Below are 18,356 nucleotides of genomic sequence, written 5' to 3' on the forward strand. Positions count from 1 at the left end.
TACTGACCTAACTCACTGAGTACTGAGTACTGACCTAACTCACTGAGTACTGACCTAACTCACTGAGTACTGAGTACAGAGCACTGACCTAACTCACTGAGTACTGAGTACAGAGTACTGACCTAACTCGCTGAGTACTGAGCACTGAGCACTGAGTACTGAGCACTGACCTAACTCACTGAGTACTGAGCACTGACCTAACTCACTGAGCACTGACCTAACTCAGTGAGTACTGACCTAACTCAGTGAGTACTGACCTAACTCACTGAGTACTGACCTAACTCACTGAGTACAGAGCACTGAGCACTGACCTAACTCACTGAGTACTGACCTAACTCACTGAGTACTGACCTAACTCACTGAGTACTGAGCACTGACCTAACTCACTGAGTACAGAGTACTGACCTAACTCACTGAGTACTGTGCACTGACCTAACTCACTGAGTACTGTGCACTGACCTAACTCACTGAGTACTGACCTAACTCACTGAGTACTGAGTACTGACCTAACTCACTGAGTACTGACCTAACTCACTGAGTACTGAGTACTGACCTAACTCACTGAGTACTGAGTACTGACCTAACTCACTGAGTACTGAGTACTGACCTAACTCACTGAGTACTGACCTAACTCACTGAGTACTGACCTAACTCACTGAGTACTGACCTAACTCACTGAGTACTGAGTACAGAGCACTGACCTAACTCACTGAGTACTGAGCACTGAGCACTGACCTAACTCACTTAGTACTGACCTAACTCACTGAGTACTGAGTACTGACCTAACTCACTGAGTACTGAGTACTGACCTAACTCACTGAGTACTGACCTAACTCACTGAGTACTGAGTACAGAGCACTGACCTAACTCACTGAGTACTGAGTACAGAGTACTGACCTAACTCGCTGAGTACTGAGCACTGAGCACTGAGTACTGAGCACTGACCTAACTTACTGAATACTGACCTAACTCACTGAATACTGACCTAACTCACTGAGCACTGACCTAACTCACTGACCACTGACCTAACTCACTGACCACTGACCTAACTCACTGACCACTGACCTAACTCACTGAGTACTAAGCACTGAGTACTGAGCACTGACCTAACTCACTGAGTACTGACCTAACTCACTGAGTACTGAGCACTGACCTAACTCACTGAGTACTAAGCACTGAGTACTGAGCACTGACCTAACTCACTGAGTACTGACCTAACTCACTGAGTACTGAGCACTGACCTAACTCACTGAGTACTGAGTACTGACCTAACTCACTGAGTACTGAGCACTGACCTAACTCACTGAGTACTGAGTACTGACCTAACTCACTGAGCACTGACCTAACTCACTGAGCACTGACCTAACTCACTGAGTACTAAGCACTGAGTACTGAGCACTGACCTAACTCACTGAGCACTGACCTAACTCACTGAGTACTGACCTAACTCACTGAGCACTGACCTAACTCACTGAGCACTGACCTAACTCACTGAGTACTGAGCACTGACCTAACTCACTGAGCACTGAGCACTGACCTAACTCACTGAGCACTGACCTAACTCACTGAGTACTGAGCACTGACCTAACTCACTGAGTACTGAGCAATGACCTAACTCACTGAGTACTGACCTAACTCACTGAGTACTGAGTACTGACCTAACTCACTGAGTACAGAGCACTGACCTAACTCACTGAGTACAGAGCACTGAGCACTGACCTAACTCACTGAGTACTGACCTAACTCACTGAGTACTGACCTAACTCACTGAGTACTGACCTAACTCACTGAGTACAGAGCACTGACCTAACTCACTGAGTACAGAGCACTGACCTAACTCACTGAGTACAGAGTACTGACCTAACTCACTGAGCACTGACCTAACTCACTGAGTACTGAGCACTGACCTAACTCATTGAGCACTGAGCACTGACCTAACTCACTGAGTACAGAGTACTGACCTAACTCACTGAGTACTGTGCACTGACCTAACTCACTGAGTACTGAGCACTGACCTAACTCACTGAGCACTGAGCACTGACCTAACTCACTGAGCACTGACCTAACTCACTGAGTACTGAGCACTGACCTAACTCATTGAGTACTGAGCAATGACCTAACTCACTGAGTACTGACCTAACTCACTGAGTACTGAGTACTGACCTAACTCACTGAGTACAGAGCACTGAGCACTGACCTAACTCACTGAGTACTGACCTAACTCACTGAGTACTGACCTAACTCACTGAGTACTGAGCACTGACCTAACTCACTGAGTACAGAGTACTGACCTAACTCACTGAGTACTGTGCACTGACCTAACTCACTGAGTACTGTGCACTGACCTAACTCACTGAGTACTGTGCACTGACCTAACTCACTGAGTACTGACCTAACTCACTGAGTACTGAGTACTGACCTAACTCACTGAGTACTGACCTAACTCACTGAGTACTGAGTACTGACCTAACTCACTGAGTACTGAGTACTGACCTAACTCACTGAGTACTGAGTACTGACCTAACTCACTGAGTACTGACCTAACTCACTGAGTACTGACCTAACTCACTGAGTACTGAGTACAGAGCACTGACCTAACTCACTGAGTACTGAGTACAGAGTACTGACCTAACTCGCTGAGTACTGAGCACTGAGCACTGAGCACTGACCTAACTCAATTAGTACTGACCTAACTCACTGAGTACTGAGTACTGACCTAACTCACTGAGTACTGAGTACTGACCTAACTCACTGAGTACTGACCTAACTCACTGAGTACTGAGTACTGAGCACTGACCTAACTCACTGAGTACTGAGTACAGAGTACTGACCTAACTCGCTGAGTACTGAGCACTGAGCACTGAGTACTGAGCACTGACCTAACTCACTGAGTACTGAGCACTGACCTAACTCACTGAGTACTGACCTAACTCACTGAGTACTGAGTACTGACCTAACTCACTGAGTACTGACCTAACTCACTGAGTACTGACCTAACTCACTGAGTACTGACCTAACTCACTGAGTACTGAGCACTGACCTAACTCACTGAGTACTGAGTACTGAGCACTGACCTAACTCACTGAGTACTGAGCACTGAGTACTGAGCACTGACCTAACTCACTGAGTACTGAGCACTGACCTAACTCACTGAGTACTGAGCACTGACCTAACTCACTGAGTACTGAGCACTGACCTAACTCACTGAGTACTGAGCACTGACCTAACTCACTGAGTACTGAGCACTGAGTACAGACCTAACTCACTGAGTACTGACCTAACTCACTGAGTACTGAGCACTGACCTAACTCACTGAGTACTGAGCACTGAGTACTGAGCACTGACCTAACTCACTGAGTACTGAGCACTGACCTAACTCACTGAGTACTGAGCACTGACCTAACTCACTGAGCACTGACCTAACTCACTGAGTACTGAGCACTGAGTACTGAGCACTGACATAACTCACTGAGTACTGAGCACTGAGTACAGAGCACTGACCTAACTCACTGAGTACTGAGCACTGACCTAACTCACTGAGCACTGACCTAACTCACTGAGCACTGAGTACTGAGCACTGACCAAACTCACTGAGTACTGAGCACTGAGTACTGAGCACTGACCTAACTCACTGAGCACTGACCTAACTCACTGAGTACTGAGCACTGACCTAACTCACTGAGTACTGACCTAACTCACTGAGCACTGACCTAACTCACTGAGTACTAAGCACTGAGTACTGAGCACTGACCTAACTCACTGAGTACTGACCTAACTCACTGAGTACTGAGCACTGACCTAACTCACTGAGTACTGAGTACTGACCTAACTCACTGAGTACTGACCTAACTCACTGAGTACAGAGCACTGAGTACTGAGCACTGACCTAACTCACTGAGTACTGAGCACTGACCTAACTCACTGAGTACTGACCTAACTCACTGAGTACTGAGCACTGAATACTGACCTAACTCACTGAGTACTGACCTAACTCACTGAGTACTGAGCACTGAGTACTGAGCACTGACCTAACTCACTGAGTACTGAGCACTGACCTAACTCACTGAGTACTGAGCACTGACCTAACTCACTGAGTACTGAGCACTGACCTAACTCACTGAGTACTGAGCACTGACCTAACTCACTGAGTACTGAGCACTGACCTAACTCACTGAGTACTGAGTACTGAGCACTGACCTAACTCACTGAGTACTGAGCACTGAGTACTGACCTAACTCACTGAGTACTGACCTAACTCACTGAGTACTGAGCACTGAGTACTGACCTAACTCACTGAGTACTGAGCACTGGCCTAACTCACTGAGTACTGAGCACTGACCTAACTCACTGAGTACTGAGTACTGAGCACTGACCTAACTCACTGAGTACTGACCTAACTCACTGAGTACTGAGCACTGAGTACTGAGCACTGACCTAACTCACTGAGTACTGAGCACTGACCTAACTCACTGAGTACTGAGCACTGACCTAACTCACTGAGTACTGAGCACTGACCTAACTCACTGAGTACTGAGCACTGAGTACTGAGCACTGACCTAACTCACTGAGTACTGAGCACTGAGTACTGAGCACTGACCTAACTCACTGAGTACTGAGGACTGAGTACTGAGCACTGACCTAACTCACTGAGTACTGACCTAACTCACTGAGTACTGAGCACTGACCTAACTCACTGAGTACTGACCTAACTCACTGAGTACAGAGCACTGAGTACTGAGCACTGACCTAACTCACTGAGTACTGAGCACTGACCTAACTCACTGAGCACTGACCTAACTCACTGAGTACTAAGCACTGAGTACTGAGCACTGACCTAACTCACTGAGTACTGACCTAACTCACTGAGTACTGAGCACTGACCTAACTCACTGAGTACTGAGTACTGACCTAACTCACTGAGTACTGAGCACTGACCTAACTCAATGAGCACTAAGCACTGAGTACTGAGCACTGACCTAACTCACTGAGTACTGAGTACTGAGTACTGAGCACTGACCTAACTCACTGAGTACTGAGTACTGACCTAACTCACTGAGTACTGAGCACTGACCTAACTCACTGAGCACTAAGCACTGAGTACTGAGCACTGACCTAACTCACTGAGCACTAAGCACTGAGTACTGAGCACTGACCTAACTCACTGAGTACTGAGCACTGAGTACTGAGCACTGACCTAACTCACTGAGTACTGAGCACTGACCTAACTCACTGAGTACTGAGCACTGACCTAACTCACTGAGTACTGAGCACTGACCTAACTCACTGAGTACTGAGCACTGACCTAACTCACTGAGTACTGACCTAACTCACTGAGTACTGACCTAACTCACTGAGTACTGAGTACTGAGCACTGACCTAACTCACTGAGTACTGAGCAATGACCTAACTCACTGAGTACTGACCTAACTCACTGAGTACTGACCTAACTCACTGAGTACTGAGTACAGAGCACTGACCTAACTCACTGAGTACTGAGTACTGAGTACTGACCTAACTCACTGAGTACTGACCTAACTCACTGAGTACTGACCTAACTCACTGAGTACTGAGTACAGAGCACTGACCTAACTCACTGAGTACTGAGTACTGAGCACTGACCTAACTCACTGAGTACTGAGTACTGACCTAACTCACTGAGTACTGAGCACTGAGTACTGAGCACTGACCTAACTCACTGAGTACTGAGCACTGAGTACTGACCTAACTCACTGAGTACAGAGCACTGACCTAACTCACTGAGCACTGACCTAACTCACTGAGTACTGAGCACTGACCTAACTTACTGAATACTGACCTAACTCACTGAGTACTGACCTAACTCACTGAGCACTGACCTAACTCACTGAGTACTGAGCACTGACCTAACTCACTGAGTACTGAGTACAGAGCACTGACCTAACTCACTGAGTACTGAGCACTGACCTAACTCACTGAGTACTGAGTACAGAGCACTGACCTAACTCACTGAGTACTGAGTACTGACCTAACTCACTGAGTACTGAGTACTGAGCACTGACCTAACTCACTGAGTACTGAGTACTGACCTAACTCACTGAGTACTGAGTACTGAGCACTGACCTAACTCACTGAGTACTGAGCAATGACCTAACTCACTGAGTACTGACCTAACTCACTGAGTACTGACCTAACTCACTGAGTACTGAGTACAGAGCACTGTCCTAACTCACTGAGTACTGAGTACTGACCTAACTCACTGAGTACTGAGTACAGAGCACTGACCTAACTCACTGAGTACTGAGCACTGACCTAACTCACTGAGTACTGAGTACAGAGCACTGACCTAACTCACTGAGTACTGAGTACTGACCTAACTCACTGAGTACTGAGTACTGAGCACTGACCTAACTCACTGAGTACTGAGTACTGACCTAACTCACTGAGTACTGACCTAACTCACTGAGTACTGAGTACAGAGCACTGACCTAACTCACTGAGTACTGAGTACTGAGCACTGACCTAACTCACTGAGTACTGAGTACAGAGCACTGACCTAACTCACTGAGTACTGAGCACTGACCTAACTCACTGAGTACTGAGTACTGAGCACTGACCTAACTCATTGAGTACTGAGTACAGAGCACTGACCTAACTCACTGAGTACTGAGCACTGACCTAACTCACTGAGCACTGACCTAACTCACTGAGCACTGAGTACTGAGCACTGACCTAACTCACTGAGCACTGACCTAACTCACTGAGCACTGAGTACTGAGCACTGACCTAACTCACTGAGTACTGAGTACTGACCTAACTCACTGAGTACTGAGCACTGACCTAACTCACTGAGTACTGAGTACAGAGCACTGACCTAACTCACTGAGTACTGAGTACAGAGCACTGACCTAACTCACTTAGTACTGACCTAACTCACTGAGTACTGAGCACTGACCTAACTCACTTAGTACTGACCTAACTCACTGAGCACTGAGTACTGAGCACTGACCTAACTCACTGAGTACTGAGTACTGACCTAACTCACTGAGTACTGAGCACTGACCTAACTCACTGAGTACTGAGCAATGACCTAACTCACTGAGTACTGAGCAATGACCTAACTCACTGAGTACTGACCTAACTCACTGAGCACTGACCTAACTCACTGAGTACTGAGCACTGACCTAACTCACTGAGCACTGACCTAACTCACTGAGTACTGAGCACTGACCTAACTCACTGAGTACTGAGTACTGAGCACTGACCTAACTCACTGAGTACTGAGTACAGAGCACTGACCTAACTCACTGAGTACTGAGTACAGAGCACTGACCTAACTCATTGAGTACTGAGTACAGAGCACTGACCTAACTCACTGAGTACTGAGCACTGACCTAACTCACTGAGTACTGAGTACTGACCTAACTCACTGAGTACTGAGCACTGACCTAACTCACTGAGCACTAAGCACTGAGTACTGAGCACTGACCTAACTCACTGAGTACTGAGCACTGAGTACTGAGCACTGACCTAACTCACTGAGTACTGAGCACTGACCTAACTCACTGAGTACTGACCTAACTCACTGAGTACTGAGCACTGAGTACTGAGCACTGACCTAACTCACTGAGTACTGAGCACTGAGTACAGAGCACTGACCTAACTCACTGAGTACTGAGCACTGACCTAACTCACTGAGCACTGACCTAACTCACTGAGCACTGAGTACTGAGCACTGACCTAACTCACTGAGCACTGACCTAACTCACTGAGTACTGAGCACTGACCTAACTCACTGAGCACTGACCTAACTCACTGAGTACTGAGCACTGACCTAACTCACTGAGTACTGAGTACTGAGCACTGACCTAACTCACTGAGTACTGAGTACAGAGCACTGACCTAACTCACTGAGTACTGAGCACTGACCTAACTCACTGAGTACTGAGTACTGAGCACTGACCTAACTCATTGAGTACTGAGTACAGAGCACTGACCTAACTCACTGAGTACTGAGCACTGACCTAACTCACTGAGCACTGACCTAACTCACTGAGCACTGAGTACTGAGCACTGACCTAACTCACTGAGCACTGACCTAACTCACTGAGCACTGAGTACTGAGCACTGACCTAACTCACTGAGTACAGAGCACTGACCTAACTCACTGAGTACTGAGTACTGAGCAATGACCTAACTCACTGAGTACTGACCTAACTCACTGAGTACTGAGTACAGAGCACTGACCTAACTCACTGAGTACTGAGTACTGAGCACTGACCTAACTCACTGAGTACTGAGTACAGAGCACTGACCTAACTCACTGAGTACTGAGCACTGACCTAACTCACTGAGTACTGAGTACTGAGCACTGACCTAACTCATTGAGTACTGAGTACAGAGCACTGACCTAACTCACTGAGTACTGAGCACTGACCTAACTCACTGAGCACTGACCTAACTCACGGAGCACTGAGTACTGAGCACTGACCTAACTCACTGAGCACTGACCTAACTCACTGAGCACTGAGTACTGAGCACTGACCTAACTCACTGAGTACAGAGCACTGACCTAACTCACTGAGTACTGAGTACTGAGCAATGACCTAACTCACTGAGTACTGACCTAACTCACTGAGTACTGAGTACAGAGCACTGACCTAACTCACTGAGTACTGAGTACTGAGCACTGACCTAACTCACTGAGTACTGAGTACAGAGCACTGACCTAACTCACTGAGTACTGAGCACTGACCTAACTCACTGAGTACTGAGTACTGAGCACTGACCTAACTCATTGAGTACTGAGTACAGAGCACTGACCTAACTCACTGAGTACTGAGCACTGACCTAACTCACTGAGCACTGACCTAACTCACTGAGCACTGAGTACTGAGCACTGACCTAACTCACTGAGCACTGACCTAACTCACTGAGTACTGAGCACTGACCTAACTCACTGACCACTGACCTAACTCACTGAGTACTAAGCACTGAGTACTGAGCACTGACCTAACTCACTGAGTACTGACCTAACTCACTGAGTACTGAGTACTGACCTAACTCACTGAGTACTGAGCACTGAGTACTGAGCACTGACCTAACTCACTGAGTACTGAGTACTGACCTAACTCACTGAGCACTGACCTAACTCACTGAGCACTGACCTAACTCACTGAGTACTAAGCACTGAGTACTGAGCACTGACCTAACTCACTGAGTACTGACCTAACTCACTGAGTACTGACCTAACTCACTGAGTACTGACCTAACTCACTGAGTACTGAGCACTGAGTACAGAGCACTGACCTAACTCACTGAGTACTGAGCACTGAGTACAGAGCACTGACCTAACTCACTGAGTACTGAGCACTGACCTAACTCACTGAGCACTGACCTAACTCACTGAGCACTGAGTACTGAGCACTGACCTAACTCACTGAGTACTGAGCACTGACCTAACTCACTGAGCACTGACCTAACTCACTGAGTACTGAGCACTGACCTAACTTACTGAATACTGACCTAACTCACTGAATACTGACCTAACTCACTGAGCACTGACCTAACTCACTGAGCACTGACCTAACTCACTGACCACTGACCTAACTCACTGAGTACTAAGCACTGAGTACTGAGCACTGACCTAACTCACTGAGTACTGACCTAACTCACTGAGTACTGAGCACTGACCTAACTCACTGAGTACTGACCTAACTCACTGAGTACAGAGCACTGAGTACTGAGCACTGACCTAACTCACTGAGTACTGAGCACTGACCTAACTCACTGAGCACTGACCTAACTCACTGAGTACTAAGCACTGAGTACTGAGCACTGACCTAACTCACTGAGTACTGACCTAACTCACTGAGTACTGAGCACTGACCTAACTCACTGAGTACTGAGTACTGACCTAACTCACTGAGTACTGAGCACTGACCTAACTCACTGAGCACTAAGCACTGAGTACTGAGCACTGACCTAACTCACTGAGTACTGAGCACTGAGTACTGAGCACTGACCTAACTCACTGAGTACTGAGCACTGACCTAACTCACTGAGTACTGACCTAACTCACTGAGTACTGAGCACTGAGTACTGAGCACTGACCTAACTCACTGAGTACTGAGCACTGAGTACAGAGCACTGACCTAACTCACTGAGTACTGAGCACTGACCTAACTCACTGAGCACTGACCTAACTCACTGAGCACTGAGTACTGAGCACTGACCTAACTCACTGAGCACTGACCTAACTCACTGAGTACTGAGCACTGACCTAACTCACTGAGCACTGACCTAACTCACTGAGTACTGAGCACTGACCTAACTTACTGAATACTGACCTAACTCACTGAATACTGACCTAACTCACTGAGCACTGACCTAACTCACTGACCACTGACCTAACTCACTGACCACTGACCTAACTCACTGACCACTGACCTAACTCACTGAGTACTAAGCACTGAGTACTGAGCACTGACCTAACTCACTGAGTACTGACCTAACTCACTGAGTACTGAGCACTGACCTAACTCACTGAGTACTAAGCACTGAGTACTGAGCACTGACCTAACTCACTGAGTACTGACCTAACTCACTGAGTACTGAGCACTGACCTAACTCACTGAGTACTGAGTACTGACCTAACTCACTGAGTACTGAGCACTGACCTAACTCACTGAGTACTGAGTACTGACCTAACTCACTGAGCACTGACCTAACTCACTGAGCACTGACCTAACTCACTGAGTACTAAGCACTGAGTACTGAGCACTGACCTAACTCACTGAGTACTGACCTAACTCACTGAGTACTGACCTAACTCACTGAGCACTGACCTAACTCACTGAGCACTGACCTAACTCACTGAGTACTGAGCACTGACCTAACTCACTGAGCACTGAGCACTGACCTAACTCACTGAGCACTGACCTAACTCACTGAGTACTGAGCACTGACCTAACTCACTGAGTACTGAGCAATGACCTAACTCACTGAGTACTGACCTAACTCACTGAGTACTGAGTACTGACCTAACTCACTGAGTACTGAGTACTGACCTAACTCACTGAGTACAGAGCACTGACCTAACTCACTGAGTACAGAGCACTGAGCACTGACCTAACTCACTGAGTACTGACCTAACTCACTGAGTACTGACCTAACTCACTGAGTACTGACCTAACTCACTGAGTACAGAGCACTGACCTAACTCACTGAGTACAGAGTACTGACCTAACTCACTGAGTACAGAGTACTGACCTAACTCACTGAGTACTGTGCACTGACCTAACTCACTGAGTACTGAGCACTGACCTAACTCACTGAGCACTGAGCACTGACCTAACTCACTGAGCACTGACCTAACTCACTGAGTACTGAGCACTGACCTAACTCATTGAGTACTGAGCAATGACCTAACTCACTGAGTACTGACCTAACTCACTGAGTACTGAGTACTGACCTAACTCACTGAGTACAGAGCACTGAGCACTGACCTAACTCACTGAGTACTGACCTAACTCACTGAGTACTGACCTAACTCACTGAGTACTGAGCACTGACCTAACTCACTGAGTACAGAGTACTGACCTAACTCACTGAGTACTGTGCACTGACCTAACTCACTGAGTACTGTGCACTGACCTAACTCACTGAGTACTGTGCACTGACCTAACTCACTGAGTACTGTGCACTGACCTAACTCACTGAGTACTGACCTAACTCACTGAGTACTGAGTACTGACCTAACTCACTGAGTACTGACCTAACTCACTGAGTACTGAGTACTGACCTAACTCACTGAGTACTGAGTACTGACCTAACTCACTGAGTACTGACCTAACTCACTGAGTACTGACCTAACTCACTGAGTACTGACCTAACTCACTGAGTACTGAGTACAGAGCACTGACCTAACTCACTGAGTACTGAGCACTGAGCACTGACCTAACTCACTTAGTACTGACCTAACTCACTGAGTACTGAGTACTGACCTAACTCACTGAGTACTGAGTACTGACCTAACTCACTGAGTACTGAGTACTGACCTAACTCACTGAGTACTGACCTAACTCACTGAGTACTGAGTACAGAGCACTGACCTAACTCACTGAGTACTGAGTACAGAGCACTGACCTAACTCACTTAGTACTGACCTAACTCACTGAGTACTGAGCACTGACCTAACTCACTTAGTACTGCCCTAACTCACTGAGCACTGACCTAACTCACTGAGTACTGAGTACTGACCTAACTCACTGAGTACTGAGCACTGACCTAACTCACTGAGTACTGAGCAATGACCTAACTCACTGAGTACTGACCTAACTCACTGAGTACTGACCTAACTCACTGAGTACTGAGTACTGACCTAACTCACTTAGTACTGACCTAACTCACTGAGCACTGACCTAACTCACTGAGCACTGAGTACTGAGCACTGACCTAACTCATTGAGTACTGAGTACAGAGCACTGTCCTAACTCACTGAGTACTGAGTACTGACCTAACTCACTGAGTACTGAGTACTGAGCACTGACCTAACTCACTGAGTACTGACCTAACTCACTGAGTACAGAGCACTGTCCTAACTCACTGAGTACTGAGTACTGAGCAATGACCTAACTCACTGAGTACTGACCTAACTCACTGAGTACTGACCTAACTCACTGAGTACTGAGTACTGAGTACTGACCTAACTCACTGAGTACTGACCTAACTCACTGAGTACTGAGTACTGAGCACTGACCTAACTCACTGAGCACTGACCTAACTCACTGAGTACTGAGTACTGAGCACTGACCTAACTCACTGAGTACTGACCTAACTCACTGAGTACTGAGTACTGAGCACTGACCTAACTCACTGAGCACTGACCTAACTCACTGAGTACTGACCTAACTCACTGAGTACTGAGTACAGAGCACTGACCTAACTCACTGAGTACTGAGTACAGAGCACTGACCTAACTCACTGAGTACTGACCTAACTCACTGAGTACTGAGTACTGACCTAACTCACTGAGTACTGAGCACTGACCTAACTCACTGAGTACTGACCTAACTCACTGAGTACTGACCTAACTCACTGAGTACTGACCTAACTCACTGAGTACTGAGTACTGAGCACTGACCTAACTCACTGAGTACTGACCTAACTCACTGAGTACTGAGTACTGAGCACTGACCTAACTCACTGAGTACTGAGCAATGACCTAACTCACTGAGTACTGACCTAACTCACTGAGTACTGACCTAACTCACTGAGTACTGAGTACAGAGCACTGACCTAACTCACTGAGTACTGAGTACTGAGCAATGACCTAACTCACTGAGTACTGACCTAACTCACTGAGTACTGAGTACAGAGCACTGACCTAACTCACTGAGTACTGAGCAATGACCTAACTCACTGAGTACTGACCTAACTCACTGAGTACTGACCTAACTCACTGAGTACTGACCTAACTCACTGAGTACTGAGTACAGAGCACTGACCTAACTCACTGAGTACTGAGTACTGAGCAATGACCTAACTCACTGAGTACTGACCTAACTCACTGAGTACTGAGTACAGAGCACTGACCTAACTCACTGAGTACTGAGTACTGAGCACTGACCTAACTCACTGAGTACTGAGTACAGAGCACTGACCTAACTCACTGAGTACTGAGCACTGACCTAACTCACTGAGTACTGAGTACAGAGCACTGACCTAACTCACTGAGTACTGAGTACTGAGCACTGACCTAACTCACTGAGTACTGAGTACAGAGCACTGACCTAACTCACTGAGTACTGAGCACTGACCTAACTCACTGAGTACTGAGTACAGAGCACTGACCTAACTCACTGAGTACTGACCTAACTCACTGAGTACTGAGTACAGAGCACTGACCTAACTCACTGAGTACTGAGTACTGAGCACTGACCTAACTCACTGAGTACTGAGCACTGAGTACTGAGCACTGACCTAACTCACTGAGTACTGAGCACTGAGTACTGACCTAACTCACTGAGTACAGAGCACTGACCTAACTCACTGAGTACTGACCTAACTCACTGAGTACTGAGCACTGAGTACTGAGCACTGACCTAACTCACTGAGTACTGAGTACAGAGCACTGACCTAACTCACTGAGTACAGAGCACTGACCTAACTCACTGAGCACTGACCTAACTCACCGAGTACTGAGTACTGACCTAACTCACCGAGTACTGAGTACTGACCTAACTCACCGAGTACTGAGTACTGACCTAACTCACCGAGTACTGAGTACTGAGTACTGTCCTGCTCTAACTCACCAAACCAGCTAATGAGGAACCTAACATCCACTTCCCAGGTGAGGGAGCAGAGACAGGATCTGAGCAGAAAACCAGTGGCATGAAGATATGGTGCATGTTTGAACTCAGGAAAGTGTGTGTGTGTGTGTGTGTACCTCAGTGAAGGGTTTAGTGATGTTGGCCTCCAGCTGCCAGTCGATGGTTCTCCACACTTTCAGGCTGCGATCGTCTGCCTGAGACGCCACATACTTCCCTACAGGATCCCACGATAATCCCTTCACTAGGCCCGAGTGAGCTGAGAGAGAGATCACCATCTCTACACACACACACACACACACACACACACACACACACACACAGTTAATACACTAGCTTCCTAACACCCTACCTCTGTTCCACCAGCACCCTACTCAGGACCCTAGTGCCCTTACCCCTCACTGACCTGGGAATTTGCGAGCGTTCCAGATGACGATGGTGTTGTCCACACTACAGGAGGCGAGCCACACGTCATGAGGAGACCAGGCCACATCCATCACATCTTAAACACACACACACACACACCATACTTATGCACAGAACTAAAGATTACCAGTCAAAATTAATTCATTATATTGATAATAATGTCTAAACACAAAGAACAACACACACACACACCTCCTGTGTGGTTCCTCAGGATGGTCACACACCTCCACTGCTCCACATTGGCCAGTTTACTGCTCGACCCAAACACTGTACTCGGACCTATAAACCTGAAACACACACACACACCAATGAGGTGTTAGAGTGTACAGTCTGTGTGTACACACACACATAAACATATAAATATATACACCAATCAGCCATATCATTAAACCCACTAACAGGTGAAGTGAATAACTGATTATCTCGTTACAGTGGCTCCTGTAAAGGTGAGGGATTTATTAGGCAGCAAGCGAACAGTCAGTTCTCGAAGCTGATGTGTTGGAAACAGGAAAAATGGGCAAGCGTAAGGATCTGAGTGACTTTTTTCCACAAGGTCCAGATTGTGATGTCTAGACGAGTGGGTCAGAGCATCTCCAGAACAGCAGGTGTTGTGGGGTGTTCCCAGTGTGCAGTGGTTAGAACCTACCAAAAGTGGTCCAAGGAAGGACAACCGGTGGACCAGTGAGAGGGTCATGGGCTCCCAAGGCTCACTGATGCACGCAGGGAGTGAAGGCCCGTCTGGTCCGATCCCACAGAAGAGCTACTGTAGCACAAACTGCTGAATAAGTTAAAGCTGCTCTGATAGAAAGGAGTCAGAACACACAGTGCAGTGCAGCTTGCTGCGTATGGAGCTGCGTAGCTGCAGAGCGGTCAGAGAGCCCATGCTGACCCTGTCCACCACCCAAAGCTCCTACAATGGGAATATGAGCATCAGAACTGGACCATGGAGCAATGGAAGAAGGTGGCCTGGTCTGATGAATCACGTTTTCTTTTACATCATGTGGAAGACCAGGTGCGTGTGCGTCGCTTACCTGGAGAAGAGATGGCACCAGGATGTACTATGGATGTTACTTTGACAGGTACCACCTACCTAAACACTGCTGCAGACCGAGTTACACCCCTTCATGGTAACGGTGTTCCCTAATGGCAGTGACCTCTTTCAGCAGGATGATGCTCCCTGCCACACTGCAGAAACTGTTCAGGAACGGTTTGAGGAACGTGATAAAGAGTTCAAGGTGTTGACTTCACCTCCAAATTCCCCAGATCTCAATCCAATCGAGCATCTGTGGGACGTGCTGAACATCAAGTCCGATCCATGGAGGCTCCACCTCACAACTTACAGGACTTAAAGGATCTGCTGCTAATGACTTGGTACCAGAAACCACACACACCTTCAGAGGTCTTGTGGAGTCCATGCCTCAGAGTCAGAGCTGTTTTACTGGCACAAGGGGAACTACACGATATTAGACAGCTGGTTTTGATGTTAAGGCTGATCAGTGAGTGTGTATGTATATATATATATAAAATGTACACACACTGTACCCACTGTATGTGTGTGTGAGACTCACGCTGCTTTCTTCCACACCATGACGAGTTTGTCGTCTCCTCCCGAGGCCAGATACAGACCATTATTGGACCATCGCACACAGTTTACACATGCTGCAACACACAAACAGACATTATACACCTGTTCCAAACATACACACACACACACACACACACACACACACACAGAGGAAGTCCCTGTGTACCCAAGTGGTTGTCCATCTGACACAATAACTTGGGAACGTTCTCGTTTTTCTCATCCTCTTCTCGCAGAACTGGAGCCATGTTCCAGATCACCACCTTCCCCGAATCCTCTCCTGTCAATCACATACACACACACACACACACACACACACACACACACACACAGTAAACACACTGTACAGAGGGACAATACTCAATACTTGCCCCTAATACACTAAGTCACTACCATAAATAACGGAAGGTGAGTGCTCGGGGTTTTACCTTGGCCACCAGTGGCAAACTTCGTTCCATCTGGATGAATATCGACTGAAAATATCGGCTTTCCTGAAAAACAGAATATGTTTATTTATTAATCCCAGTGAGAGAGAGAGAGAGAGATGCAGAGAGAGAGAGAGAGATGCAGAGAGAGAGAGAGAGAGAGGGGGGAGAGAGAGAGGGGGCAGAGAGAGAGAGAGAGAGAGAGAGAGAGAGATGCAGAGAGAGAGAGAGGGATGCAGAGAGAGAGAGAGAGAGGGATGCAGAGAGAGGGGGGGAGAGAGAGAGAGGGATGCAGAGAGAAAGGGGGAGAGAGAGAGAGAGAGAGAGAGAGAGAGAGAGGGAGAGAGGGAGAGAGAGAGAGAGAGAGAAAGAGAGAGAGAGGGATGCAGAGAGAGAGAGAGAGAGGGAGGGAGAGAGAGAGGGATGCAGAGAGAGAGAGAGAGAGAGAGAGGGAGGGAGAGAGAGGGAGAGAGAGAGAGAGAGAGAGAGAGAGAGGGAGGGAGAGAGGGGGAGAGAGGGAGGGAGAGAGAGAGAGAGAGAGAGACAGAGAGAGAGAGAGAGGGATGCAGAGAGAGAGAGAGAGAGAGAGAGAGAGAGACAGAGAGAGAGAGAGAGAGGGATGCAGAGAGAGAGAGAGAGAGAGGGAGAGAGACAGAGAGAGAGAGAGAGAGAGGGATGCAGAGAGAGAGAGAGAGAGAGGGGGAGAGAGAGGGGGAGAGAGAGAGAGAGAGAGAGGGATGCATAGACAATATCACTGCTCACCTTCCCTCACACTGCCCCTCTGTGCTCATTATCAGTGTTAAATATCTTTATTTTAGCTTTACTCTCAGCTCCCTACTGAACTTACTCCTGCAGAATAAACACACCGCGCAACTCCCATTAAACACCACTTGTTTGGACATTTTCGCGCGTTCATTTAATAAAATAAACTTCACTTCAGAGTGTCAGTATGTATTTACTACAACCGCTGTAAATACTGGCGCATGCGCGGTGACAGGAGAGCGCGTAAACACACTCAGTGACGTAATGCGGCGGTTAAACAGGTATCACGGTATTAATGAGTGTGTTTATGTATAATGTGCGTGATGGTGCAGGCTGAGGTGTGTTTTAGTTTGTGATTAGTGTTTAATAAGCGGGATGAGTGCTTTAAACCGTTATTTAAACGGGTATTTAAACACTTTTTCCTGAGGTGAATGATGTTACCATTGTGCGCCACCCAGCTCGGTTTGAGCAGCTTCATGTCCAGCCGCGGGGTTTTGACTCTTTCAGTCGTCTCCTAGTAATAAAGAGTGAAAATCCGCGACACTGCACCGCGGTAAACTCTCTGCTTTCCTCCCTCAGCCCCGCGGATCCGCGCTTCAATCAAACTCCATCTTTATCGCGTTCTGTTTTTGAAAGAAAAACCGCCGCAGCAGCATCCACAGGAACACCGGAAGTGAGTCCGTCTCATCCCAACGAACCCGGAAACAGATACGAAACATTCGTTCCGCCAGCGGTTTATTCGCTGCTCTGTGTGTTGTGACTTTATGTAATGCTACAGAAAATATGATTTATGATTATATGATGAATATGTTTATAGCAAATGTTTTTTATAAACTCCACCTTCATATCTGTAAA

General features: G+C 47.2%; 1 protein-coding gene across 1 annotated transcript in view; it reads right to left on the minus strand.

The window, feature by feature from the left end:
- Positions 1-18,216, minus strand: part of LOC113525104 (protein HIRA) — a 45,517-nt gene extending 27,301 nt beyond the window's left edge. Inside the window, exons 1-7 of the mRNA XM_034299179.2 lie at positions 17,943-18,216; positions 16,743-16,805; positions 16,484-16,594; positions 16,301-16,391; positions 14,925-15,019; positions 14,713-14,808; positions 14,426-14,586 (exon numbers count right to left, since the gene is read on the minus strand). Of these exons, the coding sequence (XP_034155070.2) occupies positions 14,426-14,586; positions 14,713-14,808; positions 14,925-15,019; positions 16,301-16,391; positions 16,484-16,594; positions 16,743-16,805; positions 17,943-17,979 (654 nt within the window). The 5' untranslated portion in view covers positions 17,980-18,216. The remainder of the gene's footprint in view (positions 1-14,425; positions 14,587-14,712; positions 14,809-14,924; positions 15,020-16,300; positions 16,392-16,483; positions 16,595-16,742; positions 16,806-17,942) is intronic.
- Between the last annotated feature and the right edge of the window lie 140 nt (positions 18,217-18,356).

This window comes from Pangasianodon hypophthalmus, chromosome 24, assembly GCF_027358585.1.
Source record: "Pangasianodon hypophthalmus isolate fPanHyp1 chromosome 24, fPanHyp1.pri, whole genome shotgun sequence".
In the NCBI taxonomy this organism is placed as follows: domain Eukaryota; kingdom Metazoa; phylum Chordata; class Actinopteri; order Siluriformes; family Pangasiidae; genus Pangasianodon; species Pangasianodon hypophthalmus.